This window comes from Mugil cephalus, chromosome 10 (assembly GCF_022458985.1).
Source record: "Mugil cephalus isolate CIBA_MC_2020 chromosome 10, CIBA_Mcephalus_1.1, whole genome shotgun sequence".
NCBI classification, from domain to species: domain Eukaryota; kingdom Metazoa; phylum Chordata; class Actinopteri; order Mugiliformes; family Mugilidae; genus Mugil; species Mugil cephalus.
In genome coordinates, this window is record NC_061779.1 from 24,554,084 (window position 1) to 24,576,339 (window position 22,256).

The following is a 22,256-nucleotide window of genomic DNA, read 5'->3' on the forward strand; positions in this document are numbered from 1 at the left end:
AAATAAGAGTCAATAGTGATCTCATCATGATATCTCCACCAACAGAATTCTGCAAGCCAAACCTCATAAATGTCTCTTCTGCATACAAATAATAATTACCAGGTTTCCTCTCCCTTCAAGATTGTAGGGATGAAGTGTTGAATGTCCAGCAGCTGCTGCTGCTGTCCTGCTCCTCTGTGAAAAACACCTCCAAAAGACACATCGCTTGAACCTTGTTTCTGGGCAGATGTTACACTGGCATTGCACAGTGCGCCCAAAGCCTCGAGTGCAAGATCTCTGTCCATCGTCTTGATGTTCAGCTACACTGTTAATAAAGAAAGGTCTGAGGTCTCTAATACTCACATCCTCTTGCAGTGAGTGATACTCGTTCCTGATATGAGGAACTAAACCATATATACTGTATGTCTGACACACAGTTACTTCCCTACTAGTGTAGTGTTACACAACTTACAAGTCTAGACCAGTAAAACAGATACCTATTGAGAAATACAGATACTGAAATCAATGCCAGCAGAAGTGGTTCTAAGTAAAATTGGACCAGATGCTTGGCTGGACTCCATACAGACTGGTTGGCTACAACTGAGACAAAATAAAATAATAACAACAATAATAATAATAAAAAGAAAAAGGAATGAGGAATAGAAATAAGAATAAAATATAACTAAGGAGAGGACAGTACGTGTTCTAAAACAGAAGAATTGGATGAAGATGCCAAAGTACATGAGACAGAGATGAGAAAAATGTAAAACAATTGTAGAAATGGAGAGAAAAACATGGATTTTTAGGAAAATTGAGTGTGCCAGAAGGTACTAAACCAGGACAGACAACAGAAAAGAAATGTGTAAGATGTGTAAAAAAAGATGTGAAAAGAAACACCTGCATTAATAGACAAAGAATGAAGGCACCGTAGAATAGAATAAAAGTAGTAATAGGGAGGAGAATAGGAGGTGAGGATATAGGGGCCCGATCTGATCCTGTCTTATCTAAGTTATTCACCTGTAACCTGTGGATTATGTTCAAATGTACTCAGAAATTTCAGAAGAACATCTCACCACCCGAGACACTTCAAATGAGTATCTTGTAGTTTTAAAATGAACAGGTACAATATGGGGTTTATTGTCAGTACTTAACCCATTTACACCAAAATCCATTTCCCATTCAGATGAAACTGAAATACTGAAACATATAACAGTTGTGGCAGACTACGGTAAAATACTCAGAATGCAATCTGTCATGGTTAGGAAAACATCTGTATGTATCTCAGAAACCGGTTATCTTACAGGCTCCCAAACCTCGCACTAAAGGACACACAATGTCATTCTCAGGCTTGACTCATTTCTGCACAAGCTGAGTTTTAATTGATCCCATTCTGACAGCTCCACTGTCTGCCTAACTGTAAGCGTCCTTGCGCAAGACAGTGAACTCCAAGTTGCAACAAGTGCTTGGCACTGGTGTAAGGATGTGTGTGTGCTTGTGTGAGCGAATAGGAAATGTGACTGTGACTGTAAAGCGCTTTGAGTACAAGAGGGTTGAAAAGTGCTATATGAGAGTAAGACCTTTCATCATGTAAGGTTACCATAAGGTTAGTGTGTATGTTAGTTAACATAAAAATGACAAATTACTGTATCAAACAGAGAGAACTCAATACAATTTGAGAGCAAGTTCCCCACTTTGTTGTAGGCATGAAGTTGCAGAGAGGGTTGGAAAAGTCACTGAATAAAGGTCCATTTCAGACATATAGTCTGCATTTTCTGTTAAGACATTGCATAAATACTGAATACCTGCTAATGACTGAACAACAATACCCTTGGCTGTAGCCAAGTTCAACATTTCCCTGAGCCAGGGACATTTTCCAAAGAAGAAGAAATCATGAAGGAGAAAGAAACAAAATCTGTCAATTAGATTTAGATCCAAATGATAATAATGAAGTCAAAGCTGAAAAAGACCATGTAAGAAACTGGAAAGAACTTGAAGATATTACCCCAGGATCATCAAGACTAACACCATTTGAAATTATGTATGGCAGACCATACCAAATTACTCAGCTAAAACCATTCAAGAGACCAGAAGAAGAAAGAGAACAAACATTAGCTGACAACTTCAGTTAATTCTGTTAATATTAAAACAGAATATTATAATATTCTTATAATTCAGTTAATACTCCCCCAAGGCCTGAGTATCCAGACACTAAGCTAAGCGTGGAGACTGGGTGCTGATCAAAGTCATGAATAGAAAGACATGGTCCAGTCCAAGGTGGGAAGGGCCATTCTGAGTCCTTAACTGCTTTAAAAATCACTCAAAGGACTGTGAGGATTCACATGTAAAGGTTGTCTGAGGGAACAGACCGAACTGATGACTCTGAGACACACTGATCCGCCAGATGGTGGGGGAAGTCTGTGCTACAAAGGGAGTTCACTTAGTTAGAGAACCCAGAGTCTCAAACCCAGCGAAGAGTTAAAGATCCCAGTCACTTCGAGTAGAAAGTGGTCACAACAGAGTATTTCAGAAGAGGTGTCTCCCTGAGGGAATCTCCCAAGAATACAGAGTGGATCAGAAATCGTGTACATGGAAATCTTATATGTTGATGTTGGAAAAATACAAAGGTTAAACTATTACACATGATATTCTCTCTTATCCTCTTCACTAAATAGTAGGAGGACGTTCCCACAGATGGCATGGAGACATCCAACCTACAGCACCTTTGTTATGTCTAGTTATATTCTGATGAGGCTGACAGCCTGTCTCTCTAACAAAGTTGTCTCCATTCCAGGACAGGATCTACTGTATTAAAGTGAACGCAGCGTCACTTTTGTCAGACGACTGTGTACTTGTTGTGGTGCATGTACCGGCACCTTGCTGCAAGTAAAACTTTGAAACGAGACTCCAGTGTCATTTTTGATGAAAAGTCATTTCTTTTTCTTTGCCCTCAATGTTGATCTTAGAAGCAGGAAAACTGGTCAAGTGAAGGAATCTGAAGCTGCAGGTCTTGTGAGGTATTTTGCGAAGGCTCACTGTAGAGTGAAGCGAAGGTTGGCCAGTGTGGTCCCATCGGCCAAACAGGCCACTGATCTGGCACCGACTGTGTACCGTTTTTTTCCCAGCCACTTAGTGTCACCACTTTGTTTTTACGTAAGGATCTGTGTGGGTGGGGTTACTTGGGGAGTAATTCAGTCAGGCAAGCATGAAGTGGAGCCACACAGTTTTTCAACCTCTCTACCTCCTTTTATCTCTCTCTTTTTTATTTTCTTATCTTGGACTAATGTTTGTACCGCTGTTTCATTTTTGAAGTGAACAGTTGAACCGTATCAAGAGGATCTGCAGAGTTTTTATCATCACTGGTGTGGATTACAACAAGAGTGTCAAGCTAAGGCTTCAGTAATTAGGAACCTATAGAGTTTTTAATAGTTCTCCCACACCAGTACATACTGGCACTACCACACCCTAACCTTGACTATCTAAACAATAACAAGCCTTAAAGGCACAATGACTCGGTGGACATTTTTAATATTGAATGAGGTATATGGAGCAATGGAGTCACACCAGGGCACAAGTATAAATGATTTCAAAGACTTGCTTTGTTATTTTCTGAGCCCCATCTCATGTCCACAACCCAGCTCAGCTCCCAAGTTCACACTAAGAATGCACTGAGCTGCAAAAAGCTTTTCAGGAATAGTACGAGTGATATCATGAAGGTTCAGTGTTATTAAAACAGGATCAGGTTCATGTTTGGTCTTCTGAGTGAAACAGAAATATTTACAACTGAGCTCAGCAGCACATGAACACTAAAGGGCACTGGTAGTGACGTTAAAATCATCCATTCAGACATTTAGAACGGCAGCAAGATTTAGACAATTAAAGTAAACTGTCAGTCAGGACCATTTACTTTTTGCAGTGGAAAACCTGTCTGATAGCCTGTTGCATTCAGCGTGGTACACCGGCATAACCGCTGACCCTCAGATATTCAGGTAGTTGGAGGAAGTGGTACATCAGCTTGACCGTGTCTGTCTGCCACACAGTCGGACGCCCAGTATCTGAGGTTCAAGGCTTGTGTCTGTGTACTACGCTAAGTGCCTCAGCCTCTGGTTTGAGGTTTGAAGTCGCCTGGTTGCCTGAGTTGGCTCATATAGACATAATAAACAGTAGATGCCTCATTTATAGACATCTTTGTTATTTTATCTTATCTAATCAGTCTTATTTATTTAATGTAATCTAATAACCTATATTATCTATTCCTTGATGAAAGAGTTTGAGCTAAACAGATTGAAAAGGGACAGTTTTGAACAGCATATTTCTTGTACTGCCACTCTGTAATGTCAGAGAGGTGAGTTTGGTGATGTGGCTTAAGCCTTTTAAGGAACATAGACACAATCAATGACAACAAGTTTGAATGATGGTTACCAATGCAGTGGTGTATCCGCAATGTGTTCCCTGAGCAAGAAAACATCATCAATCACAGTGTATCGCCCACCTGCTCCTTACTCGGAATTTTTAGCTGAATTCTCTGAATTTCTATGTGATTTAGTGCTTAGAACAGATAAAGTCATTATAGTAGGTGACTTTAACATCCATGTTGATATTGGCAGTGACAGTCTTAGCTCTTCATTTATGTCATTATTAGACTCAATTGGCTTTTCTCAGAATGTAAATGGTTCAACTCACTGTTTCAATCACACCTTAGATCTTGTACTAACTTATGGCATAGAAACTGAAGGTCTAACCGTATACTCTCACAACCCTCTATTGCCCCATTCTCTTGTAACATTTGAATTTACTAGTAATTACACAGAAATTGGAAAGACATTTCATTATGGTAGACACTTATCTGATGATGTTGTAACTAGATATAAGGAATTAATACCTTCAGTATTTACCTCAGTGCCTTATGTTAGTGATGTGGATGTCAGCAACCACAATTGAACTCAATCACAAATAGATTATTTTGTTGACAGCACGACAGCATCGCTTAGTACAACTCTAAATCTAGTTGCTCCTCTTAAAAAGAAGGTGGTAAATCGAAGGAGGGTAGCTCCATGGTATAATTCACAGTTGCGTAGTTCAAAGAAGACAGTTCGAAAGCTGGAAAGAATTTGGCATTCCATTAGTTCTGAAGAAGCTCACATAGCCTGGAAAGATAGTTTGACAACTTATAAAAAAAACTCTCCATAAGATTAGAACAGCATATTATTCTTCATTAACAGAAGAAAACAAGAACAACCCCAGATTTCTTTTCAGCACTGTAGCCAGGCTGACAAAGAGTCACAGCTCTGTTGAGCCATCTATTCTTTCAGACCTCAGCAGTAATGACTTCATGAGCTTCTTTACTGATAAAATTGTTGGCATAAAATTCATAGCACCCTTTCATCTGTCAGAGATGTAAGTACAGTGGCATTAGAAACCTCTGTAGGACCTAGTCAATATTTGGATTCTTTCTCTCTAATTAATCTTCCTGAGGATATGTCCTTTAACTCTCACATAAAGCAGGTGACAAGGACTGCTTTCTTTCACCTTCGCAATATCATCAAAATTAGGAACATCCTTTCTCAGAGTGATGTGGAAAAATTAGTTCATGCATTTGTGTCTTCCAAGCTGGATTATTGTAACTCGTTACTGTCTGGCTGTCCAAGTAGCTCTTTAAAAAGCCTCCAATTGATTCAAAACGCTGCAGCAAGAGCACTGACAGGAATTAGCAAGAGAGATCATATTACTCCAGTATTAGCTTCTCTTCATTGGCTCCCTTTAAAATCTAGAATTGAATTTAAAATCCTCCCCCTTACATACAAGGCCCTGAAAGGCCTTGCTCCATCATATATGAAAGACCTCATAGTACCATACTGTTCCAACAGATCACTATGATCTGTAAGTGCAGGTCTGCTTGTGGTTCCTAGAGTTTCTAAAAGTAGAATGGGAGGTAGAGCCTTCAGCTATCAGGCTCCTCTCCTGTGGAACCAGCTCCCAGTTTGGGTTCGGGAGGCAGATACAGTCTCTACGTTTAAGGTCAGGCTTAAGACTTTCCTTTTTGACAAAGCTTAGAGCTAGGGACTTAACCGTCCCTTAATTGTGCTGCTATAGGCCTAGGCTACAGGGCCTAGGCCTAGGCTCTTTCTTCTCTGGCTCCTGTACTCTAATATCTTAACATTTTATTTTCTATCTCTTATAATTTACGAACCACTGTGTCTTACTCTCTCCCCTCTGCTCCCCTCCCCCTCCATCAGCTTGTGAGGGTCTCTGATCTGGAGTGCTGAATATCTGACCTGTGGAGTTCTAAGCAACATCTGCTGCTGTGGCCTCATCAACCAGCCCAGTCTTCATTGTCTGGAGTGCTGTGTATCACACCTGTGGAGCTCCACAAACAACATCTGCCCCAATCATCATGGCCTCCTCCAGTTATCCACTCCTACCTAGATGAACAATTCACCAACCTGCCCATAATTCCTGTTATACTCACAAACTGTCACAGATCATCAGCTATGTGTTATATTACTAGACCCTACATGTTTCCTTCAGCTTGATGTATGTATCAATGACAGAAGTTTGTTTATCTTGTTTCTCCTGCTCTTCTTTTCTCTTTATCTTCTCTGTTTCTAACCGGCTGGCCTTCAGCAGATGGGTCCCTCCATATGAGCTGGGTTCTGCTCAAGGTTTCTTCCTGTTAAAAGGGAGTTTTTCCTTGCCACCGTCGCCCTCCCACCCATTGATATGTTGGCAAATAACAGAGGACATGTCCACTGCAGACAGGGACACAGTGTCATCCTGACTGACACCAAACCATTAACAGTGATAGATGGACTGGAACTTGTGTGCAGAAGGATTATTGTTAAATTCCCTTTGTAGGGAAAACACATACAAGGCATACAGTACATAAAAAATATGAAATATATTTTCAGAATTCACAGTAACTAGAAAAGCATGAACCTTACCTGAGGCTCTGATTGGATTCAACAGAAGCTCCAAGTGATCCTGGCTGCACCGGGATCATATAGCATAGCACATTTACTCTGAACCAACAAAACCATAAAGTTATAGTATATGAAAGTAGGTTATGAGTGGGTATGTGAAATATTTTACTAGCTAGAAATGGTTACAATTGTTCTGTCTGTGCCACCCTGTGCAAAATACTCTGGTCAGTGTTATACCAGTCACACTAGGCTTATTTCTACAGTGACATCATGATGTCAGCTGTAATCTCTGTTTTAGACACATGATTTATAAAGTTTCATAGATTTAACTTTCATGGCAAAACTTTTATAACTAGCACTAAACATGAGTTAGCCCTAATTAGCTAGCCATAATTAAACAGATTACTACAGGACAGTAAATATTCAGTTGACTAAATACCGACGATACAGATGTTTATTCTTACTAGAAAAGTAATTCCCCTCTGTTTAGTTCGGTATTTTGATTTTACAGGAGAAGCTGCACAGTGCTTCGGTCCAGTGCTTCAGTACCGTAGTAGCTGCAACTGGAGGCTGAGTTTAGACTGGTCCAAGATGGCCGTGACGTTTCTTGTGCTGGAGTAGTCAGTGTCGCGTCTACTCTTTATTATGTCCATGATTGCGGCGTCTACACTTCATTACCGGTATGTCTACATTAGCTCCTGCCTGCCGTTGCTGTGCTGTCACTGGTTTACTAATATGACGGGTGATTAAATATACAGTAATACATCAAAATTTGGCCAAATAATACAAATGGTGACATTTGTATTATACAAGTACAAGCTACTTCACCATCATCACCCCCTCAGTCACAGTGTGGTTTAGGAAATGCACTGTTTAGGACAGGGTAGGCTTTCTAGTGTGTGGGAAAAACAACACACTTCATTCCTGGAATGAGAGTGGCACAAGTTACAAGTTACAAAGCACTTAATCCTCATGGCCTTCTTAGGAAGTCTTCTTTTGAGCCTTAGGACAGGGTGGGCTTTCCAGTGTGTGGTAAAATCTGATAAAATAGTTGAAAAAAATATTGATGAATGACAATTTAATGGCAGGTTTCTGAGGTTTGTAAAAAGTCCTATTCAGCGAAAAATAGATGGTGAAAATTATCTTACAGGTTATTTGATGTTTTGGTCATACAAAATCTACACTCTTACTGATGCATACAAAAACATTGATCTCTAAAACTTTAAATCCATGAACATTTGGTAAAGAAGTGTCTAGAAGTGCACAAAGAACAAATAAGGCTTCAGTGATGAGGTATGTGAAAGTTTATTGTCGATGTCAATCTCTTAAATTTTATTTAACCCTTACATACTGTTCATATTCTGTACCTTCATAGTATGGTCTGGGTCAAAATTGACCCGGACCAATAATTCCCTTGTAGCAAGTATTTCCACAAAATGTTCAACTACAAACCTATTCAGAATGTTTAAATAGCTTATCCCACTTAAGAAAAATGAATGATTAAACCTCCATAAATGTTTCAAAGAGCAGGGAAAGTGTATTCTTTAAGTTTTACACCACTCGTTTTTGGTGAAAATTATCTATTACACAGTATAATGTCATGTAATATATGTAAGAAGTAAAAAACATAAAAACTGTAATGATTTGAATATTTTTTTTTTTTTGACCCTGAAAATTACATGAACTTTCTGGAACTTAACATAACCATGATATAACCACTGAACACCGTCCTCACTGCTATATAACGAGATAAAGTGCTTATCCTGAACTCGTCTCTGCATTCAAAGCAGAGGTGGAACACTTTCCATGTGTGGATCTTGCACATGTGTTTACAACTTAAAAAATTGGTCTTCATGTCTCTGCATTCCAGAGACTGGAAGCAGCCTCACCTCCTGATCTGTACACTCCAGCCAGTATTAGAAGCCCCGTGTAGGCATGTAGGTCAATTACATCCATGGTCTCCCATTCCTGGCCATAACGATTAACCCCCTCTAAGTTTGTCATTTCAGTGGTGATTTTTTTCAATGTCTGGAGAAAAGGAAGAGCTGAAATGTTGACAAAATGTCATCTGCGTGGGAGATGGTCAGTCTTGAGGGTCCTGGAGTCTTTCGAACCAGATTTTCTGCTGCCATCCTGCCTGCAACAGGATGTGGAAGTGACGACCAACAGATAGCACTGTTTTTTGATATAAATGTCTGCACCTCTTCATCAGAGTCATCTTCATCAGAGGGTTGATGAATTTTCTTCTAGACCCAACCCAAGATTCCCAGATTCTAATTTGTTACTTTCTACATTATTTTATTACATTGCAGGTGCAGGTGCAGGTGCAGGTGCAGGTGCACATCTTGTGTCTGTGTGGAGGCACCGACTCACCTCTGGATGACTTCTGTTCACTTCTGTTCCCATATATGATCACTCCCATGTTTTTTGTTAGTATTTCAATATTTTGGTATTCCCCTGCCCCCACAAAGACCAGCAGGTGTGAACCTGGACAAATGTTCGGGAACACAGACAGTTCTCGTGACTGTGGTGAGGTCCCCTCCCCTTGAACTCTGTCACCTCTTTCACATATAAAATGCACACAAAAATTACATGTACATTCTCACAGTATGAAGATTCCATAAAACCACAATTTTCCCTTATTTGACCCACACTGGTAGACCTACAATCCATCTGAATAGGTACGGGTCAAATCTGACCCGTAACAGCCTCAGTGTGCAAAAATGTGTAGCACCTATATAAAAGTATAAATTAACAAAGTGTTTTTATTTGTATGTATTTTGGGACACTTCAGGAAAAGTCATCAAATTTCCGGCTAAAAGAATGATGTTTAGGGTATTTTTACTGCTGTCAAACGTCAAAACAGGTCAAATTTGACTCGAAATGTATGTAAGGGTTAATAGTGAGAAAACGTCCTTTAAAACAAGTGATCTGATGTCTGAAGCAGCACTGTGTTGTCAGGCCTCTTATCATCACCTATTGGGAAAAGATGAGATACCATATCAGATAATTCAATTGATGTCCTGTTATTTAGAAATAATAGCACCCTCTGGTGGCCATAGTAATTGGAAAGAGGAAGTAACACGGTAGTTGTACAACTTAGCAGGTGGAAGGCTGGAAGGGTCAACAAAATATTTTAGCAGAAAACACACAATATAAAAAACAGTTCGGGAGGCAGTTTTTTTTTTTCTTTCAACCACAAATACTCCATAACCTAAAGCATTTTTCTCTTGCTGTTTTTCCAACCTTGACGAAGGATTTCACCTCAGACCTAGCCAAGCAGTTTTTGTGCCAAGCCAAACCTTGGTCTCATCAAGCTGTTAATACTGGAGAACTAGTTGGTAATATTTTGAACAAACAAAACTTGTGTGTGTGTGTGTGTGTGTGTTGCGTGCCGCTTACTGTTTAACATTTGTACAGCCTGTTCAGTCTGGTGATGTCGTTCTTGCTCATCTGAGTGGCCTTGCCGAATTCAACGTTGGCGTTGGGGATGGGCACCATGGTGGGTTTATTGTTCCCAGAGAAGGCATACCTGCAATGAATCCACTCATTTTAAAACGGGGGTGTCAAACATACGGCCCGTGGAACAAGTGCAAAACTTACTTAAAAGACTTTAACAAAGACTTTAATAAAAGTAACTGCTATTTCTTAGGTTATTATGTTACTGGGCCGGCACACTTGAAATCCAATTGGTCTGCATGTGGTACCTGTGGTACTGCATGACAGAGTTGTAATCATAGGGTGTGTCCATGTTCAGTGTGTTCATCTTGTCAAAGGCATAAGCCAAACCTGAGGGGAAAAGAACAACGCAACAAATAAAGTAGAGTGAAAAGACGAACTGATGAACTGTCCTTTGGTCGGTCTAGTCATCAGTGGTCAGGCCAGTGAAGAAGTTAGTTTCACATCAGGATGTAGTTATGAGACTACGCATGGATTTGTTCTGTTGGTAGTAAAGTATGATGGATTGACAGTTAATATATATTCAATATAGAAATAGTGACATATAAAATGTAAAATAAACAAAAAACTGAAATAGAAGTGAAACCATTGTTCCTGCTGAGAGGCTCGAGGATAAGCATTTACATGTAGGTCTAAATGGTCACATCAGAATGAGTATAGGCTTATGGTTATATTTCTCCATGAAATGAATTAAATACTAAAGTTGGATTTAGATTTGGGACACAGCTTGTAACATTGTGGGGGCGCAGGTTCTCACCAGACTGGATGTTCTCCCACAGGATGCGGATGTGCTGGTCCCTGTCTGAGCGACACTGCTCGTGGTTGAAGCCGAGGGCGTGGAGCAGCTCGTGCTGGACGGTGCTGTGGTAGACGCAACCCTGGCGGTCCAGAGACAACGTCTGGGAGTTACCACGACGGCCGATGTAGGAGTAACAGCTACAGGCACACAATTAAATGAAAACACAATGCTGTTCAGGGCCCTGTTCTTGGCTTTGACCCTTTATAGGACACACACTGAAATACTTGGAAATTTCAAATTCCAACACATTAGTGTTATTATAACGCATGAGAAGACTTTTGTGACATTTTAAAGAATGTTTTCATTTTTATGTAAAAATCAAGGTCAGTGAAGTTACCATATGTGGTTCTTACATATGGAAATGTGTATTTAGACCATTACAACATAAGTGCTGATTCAGGAACGCAAAGGCGGCACTTACTGCTGCTGGGGACACAGAGGGAGACAGAGAGGAGACACAAATATAAGATATCTGGAGGACATGCAGCTTTCACGTGTTTGTCCTCATGCTAACGCTTTTTAGCATTTGTATTCACTGCGCTGTAAGATGAATGGATAGATGTAGAAAAATAGAAGAGAAGACATGCTTTTTAGGGGATGTGGACTTGAATTTGTTTCAAATGAATTGTAGAAATCAGCCAGTCTCAAATCCAGTCTCATTTTATGTGCACAATGTTAAAAAAAAAAAAGAAAAAAGAAAAGAAAATATTCCCACTACGATATCCAAAATGTTCTACTCAAAGCGTGTAGCATTTATGTGTACTGTATTTGTTGCCCCCTTTTAGCATTTTCACTGCCTCTTTAGTTTATGGGTGTAGCATGGGTTGACTGACTTCCAGCAGCAGAGCTCAGATTTCAGTCAGGAAGTGAAGCAGATTTTTAGAACAGTTAGATGTCATTTGCTGACACCTATTTAAAAGCAAGTTCGTTAAAATCCACCTCATGGAGCAGCACTGCAGTGTGAACATTTTCGTACGCTGCTGTAATTCAATTAGATCATCTAAACTGTCTAAATGAAAAGCTCGAATGATGTCTTGGTTACTTACAATAATGTCTGGCAATGACGTAGGGCACGTAGACCTTCCCGTCGTTAGATTTTCCCCACATGCAGCCACGGGAGGTGCATTGATCGGCGTTCCTCTCATTTTCATTGTCGTAAGCGATGTCATCCACGACGATGGGCTCCTCCTCTGTGTGCACTGTTACACACAGAGACTGTCCAGTCAATCCTCTGACCACATAATATACCAGGGTAAAGTGTATGGATGCGCGAAAAAAGTAATAACATCAAAAGCAAAAACACAACAGAAATAATCTGTAGGGTGTCTTTGTTTTTGTAGTGTCCTCAATTTAATTTTAGGGCCTGGGACAAGAGTATTTAAAGTTTGAACTAGTTTTCAGTGTGAAAGAGAAACTGCAGTAAAGATGGATGTCTTCAAACAGCTGACTGGTCCATTAGGCAATATACACAAATGCTAAGGGCGCCCTGGCCTCCAGGGGGCGCCACAAAATCAGGAAAAAAAATGAACCCTCAATATAATTAATTATATTAAAAGGTCGGTCAGTAGTATGAGGTCCTAGAACAGGGAGATGGCATTATGTGTTAGTGAGGACTGACCTGAAAATATTTATGTGGCACAGACTGAAACTGGAAGATGCAACAAACAACGTACCGTCCAGTAATTCCACTAAATGTGTAGATAGATACATTCAATTCAGTTCAATAGAACTTTATTTGTCCCAAAGTCCAGTTCAGTTTGACAGCGATAAACAGTGCCCATGCCTACATAGACAGCAACCAACACTCAACATTCAAGAATAATAACACAAACCACACTAACACTGCTAGAGATAACGTGCAGGTGTCCTCCTGTGTCTCCCAAGAGGTGCATTAGCAGAAAATGAACAATGATGTAAAAAGTAATAATTAAAAGTAAGTAATAGTGATTCATTCCCACATAGACAGATTTAGATCTAGTAGATCTAGTAGTAGTTCTAAGTCTAATAGCAGAGGGGTTAAAAGATCTAGAATAATGGAAGGCATTTGCAAGCTTTTACAAGTTGCAGCTTTTCTATGTACTGCAAAATGCTTGGCTCTGAAAGGTGTAGTTTGCAGATAGGATGTGGTTGTGCAATAATAGCTCTAGCTTTCTGAACCACACTTTTGTCCCAGAGGGAGAACAAGTCTTCCTTTTTTGACTTTTGTTGACTTTCTTTAAAACCTCTGCAAAGACCATGTTATTGTTAAAACGATGTCATAGTTAAAACTGCTGCATATGAACATAATACATGAATTAAACTCTGTACTACAGTAAGTATTCGGTGTTGATGGACCGTCATACTGATTTCTCTTTATCAGTAAGACCCAGTCAAGAATCATTTTACTATCTCTTGGGCTGTTGGAGGTGTAGGACTTACCGGACCATTAAAATAAATGGCGTTACTAATGGCGTTACTTTTTCAGTAACAGGGTTCACCAGCGTTAATCTCAGGGAATAATCTTACAGAGGCAGTAATATCCTTTAGCCCTTTGACCTTTTTTTATTTGAGACTCAACATGACCATACGTTTTTCTCACGTCATGGAGGGAATGAAGTTGAGCAAACTTGGGTGTGGTTTAAACAAAATAAGATGACACAGCGTGAGTTGCGCCTCACTGTGGTGAAAACAAAATACTGCACTCCATTGAAACAGCAGTACAATCACATATCACATAACAACTGAGTACACTCTATAACAGATGTCTCTTAACAGGGGTAATCTAACTAATTATTATTTCCGTTTTTATAACGCCCTTAGGGTTACTGAAAATTAAATGGGGCGCGTTACCTTTAACTAATTGAATGTGGTGTAGTTTACTGAAACATACAAGAACCAGAACCAGATTCAAAGCTGTAGCTGCTTGTTTATTCAATCCTTTAGTACAGAATGATTTTTTCACATCACGTTTTTATTGCAAATTCATTGTTTTCTTGTGACGCTTTGTTCGTTCAGACCTCCTTCAGCAGAAGGCCGTAAGGACGGATGGCCTGCTGCACCATCTCCTGCTCTGCTGCCCCCGATATGTGGGCTGGGATGGGAATCAGCCAGTACTTGTCATTTTTGTGCTTCTGCCTGTACTCAGCGTTGATCCGATTCTGCAGAACCACACTGTAACTCTTGCCCGTCTTTTTGGATGTGAAATTCTTTACATAGTATATGGCCTCAGAGATGTATGGGGTGGAATAAATCCCTCTGCCATAAACCTGACCTGGGCCTGGCTGTTGAATACAAGTAAGAATGAGATTAATTTTCTGTGGACTAATATTAATATTACACCTACACAGTAACACTTAAATTGAACCTCTCTGTATAAAGTACAGTCATTTTAACAAACTAAAAACACATGTTTATGTACAGGACAGGAAACACATCACAGTCCCTCCCTTTTATTCACTGCATCTGTGAGCGGCTGCCAATTCCCTGCACAAATAAATAAATAAATAAATAAATAAATAAAAATGCAGACTAGGCACCAGATACAAATTATACAAATTTATACAAATGTGTAAAACGGGGCAGTTCAGGTACTGTCAGCTGATGATGACCTGGTTATCATGTTTCTTGGAAGATACACTGCTTGCTAATCTTTAACCACGCTCTTGGGATGAGATAGTGAAGGCGTTGTGTGTCACTAATTGTACCAGTCCAGATAGCAATATATCTTTATATGATATCTTATATTTGTTTCAGACACCACCATGATGTAGGCATTTATACACTGAGTTCAACAGAGTGGATAGAGTGAAGTTGATCAATTCTGCTAAAAGAATGGATGTATGATCAAACCTTGTAATATCCTGGGATGATTCCTTCAGCACCCTGCTTTGAGGTCCCATGGTAGGAAACAGGCCACTCACCTGGCGTCGACTGTGTGGTACGGTACTGGCTTCCCAGCCACTTATTATCATCATACTTATTCAGGACCTGTGAGTAGACATTTTCCTCTGAAGTCAAAAAATGGATTTTAGAATGCAAAAGGCTCTAAATAACAATCAACAACAAACAAACAAAAAGCTATAGGTACATTTTAAAGCCTTTAAACAACATATTGATTATTCAATTAATTTTACATACAGTACCTTCAGACCAAAACGGTACCAACCACTCGGGCGTTCATACACCTCTCCTCCTCTGTAGTATGTCTCTGTGTCTCTCAGCCCACGGAAATCATAATCAAAGGGCGGGTCAAAGAATTCATTTTCATCAATGACGAGATCCCTGACGAGATCCCTGCAAAACAGCCGAGTCGGAACTCCGCTGTTGTGCAGTTTACTGAAGTCAGCTGGTGGTTTGCCACTTAGCAGGACACTTCTTAAGGACCTGAAGCTGGTGTTTGACACCGAGCTGTGACATAAGAAAATAAGAGTCAATAGTGATCTCATCATGATATCTCCACCAACAGAATTCTGCAAGCCAAACCTCATAAATGTCTCTTCTGCATACAAATAATAATTACCAGGTTTCCTCTCCCTTCAAGATTGTAGGGATGAAGTGTTGAATGTCCAGCAGCTGCTGCTGCTGTCCTGCTCCTCTGCGAAAAACACCTCCAAAAGACACATCGCTTGAACCTTGTTTCTGGGCAGATGTTACACTGGCATTGCACAGTGCGCCCAAAGCCTCGAGTGCAAGATCTCTGTCCATCGTCTTGATGTTCAGCTACACTGTTAATAAAGAAAGGTCTGAGGTCTCTAATACTCACATCCTCTTGCAGTGAGTGATACTCGTTCCTGATATGAGGAACTAAACCATATATACTGTATGTCTGACACACAGTTACTTCCCTACTAGTGTAGTGTTACACAACTTACAAGTCTAGACCAGTAAAACAGATACCTATTGAGAAATACAGATACTGAAATCAATGCCAGCAGAAGTGGTTCTAAGTAAAATTGGACCAGATGCTTGGCTGGACTCCATACAGACTGGTTGGCTACAACTGAGACAAAATAAAATAATAACAACAATAATAATAATAAAAAGAAAAAGGAATGAGGAATAGAAATAAGAATAAAATATAACTAAGGAGAGGACAGTACGTGTTCTAAAACAGAAGAATTGGATGAAGATGCCAAAGTACATGAGACAGAGATGAGAAAAATGTAAAACAATTGTAGAAATGGAGAGAAAAACATGGATTTTTAGGAAAATTGAGTGTGCCAGAAGGTACTAAACCAGGACAGACAACAGAAAAGAAATGTGTAAGATGTGTAAAAAAAGATGTGAAAAGAAACACCTGCATTAATAGACAAAGAATGAAGGCACCGTAGAATAGAATAAAAGTAGTAATAGGGAGGAGAATAGGAGGTGAGGATATAGGGGCCCGATCTGATCCTGTCTTATCTAAGTTATTCACCTGTAACCTGTGGATTATGTTCAAATGTACTCAGAAATTTCAGAAGAACATCTCACCACCCGAGACACTTCAAATGAGTATCTTGTAGTTTTAAAATGAACAGGTACAATATGGGGTTTATTGTCAGTACTTAACCCATTTACACCAAAATCCATTTCCCATTCAGATGAAACTGAAATACTGAAACATATAACAGTTGTGGCAGACTACGGTAAAATACTCAGAATGCAATCTGTCATGGTTAGGAAAACATCTGTATGTATCTCAGAAACCGGTTATCTTACAGGCTCCCAAACCTCGCACTAAAGGACACACAATGTCATTCTCAGGCTTGACTCATTTCTGCACAAGCTGAGTTTTAATTGATCCCATTCTGACAGCTCCACTGTCTGCCTAACTGTAAGCGTCCTTGCGCAAGACAGTGAACTCCAAGTTGCAACAAGTGCTTGGCACTGGTGTAAGGATGTGTGTGTGCTTGTGTGAGCGAATAGGAAATGTGACTGTGACTGTAAAGCGCTTTGAGTACAAGAGGGTTGAAAAGTGCTATATGAGAGTAAGACCTTTCATCATGTAAGGTTACCATAAGGTTAGTGTGTATGTTAGTTAACATAAAAATGACAAATTACTGTATCAAACAGAGAGAACTCAATACAATTTGAGAGCAAGTTCCCCACTTTGTTGTAGGCATGAAGTTGCAGAGAGGGTTGGAAAAGTCACTGAATAAAGGTCCATTTCAGACATATAGTCTGCATTTTCTGTTAAGACATTGCATAAATACTGAATACCTGCTAATGACTGAACAACAATACCCTTGGCTGTAGCCAAGTTCAACATTTCCCTGAGCCAGGGACATTTTCCAAAGAAGAAGAAATCATGAAGGAGAAAGAAACAAAATCTGTCAATTAGATTTAGATCCAAATGATAATAATGAAGTCAAAGCTGAAAAAGACCATGTAAGAAACTGGAAAGAACTTGAAGATATTACCCCAGGATCATCAAGACTAACACCATTTGAAATTATGTATGGCAGACCATACCAAATTACTCAGCTAAAACCATTCAAGAGACCAGAAGAAGAAAGAGAACAAACATTAGCTGACAACTTCAGTTAATTCTGTTAATATTAAAACAGAATATTATAATATTCTTATAATTCAGTTAATACTCCCCCAAGGCCTGAGTATCCAGACACTAAGCTAAGCGTGGAGACTGGGTGCTGATCAAAGTCATGAATAGAAAGACATGGTCCAGTCCAAGGTGGGAAGGGCCATTCTGAGTCCTTAACTGCTTTAAAAATCACTCAAAGGACTGTGAGGATTCACATGTAAAGGTTGTCTGAGGGAACAGACCGAACTGATGACTCTGAGACACACTGATCCGCCAGATGGTGGGGGAAGTCTGTGCTACAAAGGGAGTTCACTTAGTTAGAGAACCCAGAGTCTCAAACCCAGCGAAGAGTTAAAGATCCCAGTCACTTCGAGTAGAAAGTGGTCACAACAGAGTATTTCAGAAGAGGTGTCTCCCTGAGGGAATCTCCCAAGAATACAGAGTGGATCAGAAATCGTGTACATGGAAATCTTATATGTTGATGTTGGAAAAATACAAAGGTTAAACTATTACACATGATATTCTCTCTTATCCTCTTCACTAAATAGTAGGAGGACGTTCCCACAGATGGCATGGAGACATCCAACCTACAGCTCCTTTGTTATGTCTAGTTATATTCTGATGAGGCTGACAGCCTGTCTCTCTAACAAAGTTGTCTCCATTCCAGGACAGGATCTACTGTATTAAAGTGAACGCAGCGTCACTTTTGTCAGACGACTGTGTACTTGTTGTGGTGCATGTACCGGCACCTTGCTGCAAGTAAAACTTTGAAACGAGACTCCAGTGTCATTTTTGATGAAAAGTCATTTCTTTTTCTTTGCCCTCAATGTTGATCTTAGAAGCAGGAAAACTGGTCAAGTGAAGGAATCTGAAGCTGCAGGTCTTGTGAGGTATTTTGCGAAGGCTCACTGTAGAGTGAAGCGAAGGTTGGCCAGTGTGGTCCCATCGGCCAAACAGGCCACTGATCTGGCACCGACTGTGTACCGTTTTTTTCCCAGCCACTTAGTGTCACCACTTTGTTTTTACGTAAGGATCTGTGTGGGTGGGGTTACTTGGGGAGTAATTCAGTCAGGCAAGCATGAAGTGGAGCCACACAGTTTTTCAACCTCTCTACCTCCTTTTATCTCTCTCTTTTTTATTTTCTTATCTTGGACTAATGTTTGTACCGCTGTTTCATTTTTGAAGTGAACAGTTGAACCGTATCAAGAGGATCTGCAGAGTTTTTATCATCACTGGTGTGGATTACAACAAGAGTGTCAAGCTAAGGCTTCAGTAATTAGGAACCTATAGAGTTTTTAATAGTTCTCCCACACCAGTACATACTGGCACTACCACACCCTAACCTTGACTATCTAAACAATAACAAGCCTTAAAGGCACAATGACTCGGTGGACATTTTTAATATTGAATGAGGTATATGGAGCAATGGAGTCACACCAGGGCACAAGTATAAATGATTTCAAAGACTTGCTTTGTTATTTTCTGAGCCCCATCTCATGTCCACAACCCAGCTCAGCTCCCAAGTTCACACTGAGAATGCACTGAGCTGCAAAAAGCTTTTCAGGAATAGTACGAGTGATATCATGAAGGTTCAGTGTTATTAAAACAGGATCAGGTTCATGTTTGGTCTTCTGAGTGAAACAGAAATATTTACAACTGAGCTCAGCAGCACATGAACACAAAAGGGCACGGGTAGTGACGTTAAAATCATCCATTCAGACATTTAGAACGGCAGCAAGATTTAGACAATTAAAGTAAACTGTCAGTCAGGACCATTTACTTTTTGCAGTGGAAAACCTGTCTGATAGCCTGTTGCATTCAGCGTGGTACACCGGCATAACCGCTGACCCTCAGATATTCAGGTAGTTGGAGGAAGTGGTACATCAGCTTGACCGTGTCTGTCTGCCACACAGTCGGACGCCCAGTATCTGAGGTTCAAGGCTTGTGTCTGTGTACTACGCTAAGTGCCTCAGCCTCTGGTTTGAGGTTTGAAGTCGCCTGGTTGCCTGAGTTGGCTCATATAGACATAATAAACAGTAGATGCCTCATTTATAGACATCTTTGTTATTTTATCTTATCTAATCAGTCTTATTTATTTAATGTAATCTAATAACCTATATTATCTATTCCTTGATGAAAGAGTTTGAGCTAAACAGATTGAAAAGGGACAGTTTTGAACAGCATATTTCTTGTACTGCCACTCTGTAATGTCAGAGAGGTGAGTTTGGTGATGTGGCTTAAGCCTTTTAAGGAACATAGACACAATCAATGACAACAAGTTTGAATGATGGTTACCAATGCAGTGGTGTATCCGCAATGTGTTCCCTGAGCAAGAAAACATCATCAATCACAGTGTATCGCCCACCTGCTCCTTACTCGGAATTTTTAGCTGAATTCTCTGAATTTCTATGTGATTTAGTGCTTAGAACAGATAAAGTCATTATAGTAGGTGACTTTAACATCCATGTTGATATTGGCAGTGACAGTCTTAGCTCTTCATTTATGTCATTATTAGACTCAATTGGCTTTTCTCAGAATGTAAATGGTTCAACTCACTGTTTCAATCACACCTTAGATCTTGTACTAACTTATGGCATAGAAACTGAAGGTCTAACCGTATACTCTCACAACCCTCTATTGCCTGATCATTCTCTTGTAACATTTGAATTTACTAGTAATTACACAGAAACTGGAAAGACATTTCATTATGGTAGACACTTATCTGATGATGCTGTAACTAGATATAAGGAATTAATACCTTCAGTATTTACCTCAGTGCCTTGTGTTAGTGATGTGGATGTCAGCAACCACAATCTAACTCAATCACAAATAGATTATTTTGTTGACAGCACGACAGCATCGCTTAGTACAACTCTAAATCTAGTTGCTCCTCTTAAAAAGAATTTGGCATTCCACTAGCTCTGAAGAAGCTCACATAGCCTGGAAAGATAGTTTAACAACTTATAAAAAAAACTCTCCATAAGATTAGAACAGCATATTATTCTTCATTAATAGAAGAAAACAAGAACAACCCCAGATTTCTTTTCAGCACTGTAGCCAGGCTGGCAAAGAGTCACAGCTCTGTTGAGCCATCTATTCCTTCAGACCTCAGCAGTAATGACTTCATGAGCTTCTTTACTGATAAAATTGTTGGCATTAGAGATAAAATTCATAGCACCCTTCCATCTGTCAGAGATGTAAGTACAGTGGCATTAGAAACCTCTGTAGGACCTAGTCAATATTTGGATTCTTTCTCTCTAATTGATCTTCCTGAGGATATGTCCTTTAACTCTCACATAAAGCAGGTGACAAGGACTGCTTTCTTTCACCTTCGCAATATCATCATAATTAGGAACATCCTTTCTCAGAGTGATGTGGAAAAACTAGTTCATGCATTTGTGTCTTCCAGGCTGGATTATTGTAACTCGTTACTGTCTGGCTGTCCAAGTAGCTCTTTAAAAAGCCTCCAATTGATTCAAAACGCTGCAGCAAGAGCACTGACAGGAATTAGCAAGAGAGATCATATTACTCCAGTATTAGCTTCTCTTCATTGGCTCCCTTTAAAATCTAGAATTGAATTTAAAATCCTCCCCCTTACATACAAGGCCCTGAAAGGCCTTGCTCCATCATATATGAAAGACCTCATAGAACCATACTGTTCCAACAGATCACTACGATCTGTAAGTGCAGGTCTGCTTGTGGTTCCTAGAGTTTCTAAAAGTAGAATGGGAGGTAGAGCCTTCAGCTATCAGGCTCCTCTCCTGTGGAACCAGCTCCCAGTTTGGGTTCGGGAGGCAGATACAGTCTCTACGTTTAAGGTCAGGCTTAAGACTTTCCTTTTTGACAAAGCTTAGAGCTAGGGACTTAACCGTCCCTTAATTATGCTGCTATAGGCCTAGGCTGCAGGGCCAAGGCCTAGGCTCTTTTTTCTCTGGCTCCTGTACTCTAATATCTTATCATTTTATTTTCTATCTCTTATAATTTACTAACCACTGTGTCTTACTCTCTCCCCTCCGCTCCCCTCCCCCTCCCCCTCCATCAACTTGTGAGGGTCTCTGATCTGGAGTGCTGAATATCTGACCTGTGGAGTTCTAAGCAACATCTGCTGCTCTGGCCTTATCAACCAGCCCAGTCTTCATTGTCTGGAGTGCTGTGTATCACACCTGTGGAGCTCCACAAACAACATCTGCCCCAATCATCATGGCCTCCTCCAGTTATCCACTCCTACCTAGATGAACAATTCACCAACCTGCCCAAGATTCCCGTTAAACTGTCACAGATCATCAGCTATGTGTTATATTACTAGACCCTACATGTTTCCTTCAGCTTGATGTATGTATCAATGACAGAAGTTTGTTTATCTTGTTTCTCCTGCTCTTCTTTTCTCTTTATCTTCTCTGTTTCTAACCGGCTGGCCTTCAGCAGATGGGTCCCTCCATATGAGCTGGGTTCTGCTCAAGGTTTCTTCCTGTTAAAAGGGAGTTTTTCCTTGCCACCGTCGCCCTCCCACCCATTGATATGTTGGCAAATGACAGAGGACATGTCCACTGCAGACAGGGACACAGTGTCATCCTGACTGACACCAAACCATTAACAGTGA

General features: G+C 40.1%; 1 protein-coding gene across 1 annotated transcript; it reads right to left on the bottom strand.

The window, feature by feature from the left end:
- Window positions 1-9,797: 9,797 nt before the first annotated feature.
- On the bottom strand, window positions 9,798-13,737 carry LOC125014643 (high choriolytic enzyme 1-like). The gene is made up of 7 exons (XM_047595892.1): window positions 13,733-13,737; window positions 12,201-12,385; window positions 11,508-11,580; window positions 11,113-11,291; window positions 10,604-10,685; window positions 10,299-10,428; window positions 9,798-9,872 (listed from the first exon to the last, which is right to left on the bottom strand). Exons 1-6 carry the CDS (start codon window positions 13,735-13,737, stop codon window positions 10,302-10,304), a joined length of 651 nt encoding a protein of 216 aa, XP_047451848.1. The 3' UTR covers window positions 9,798-9,872; window positions 10,299-10,301.
- Between the last annotated feature and the right edge of the window lie 8,519 nt (window positions 13,738-22,256).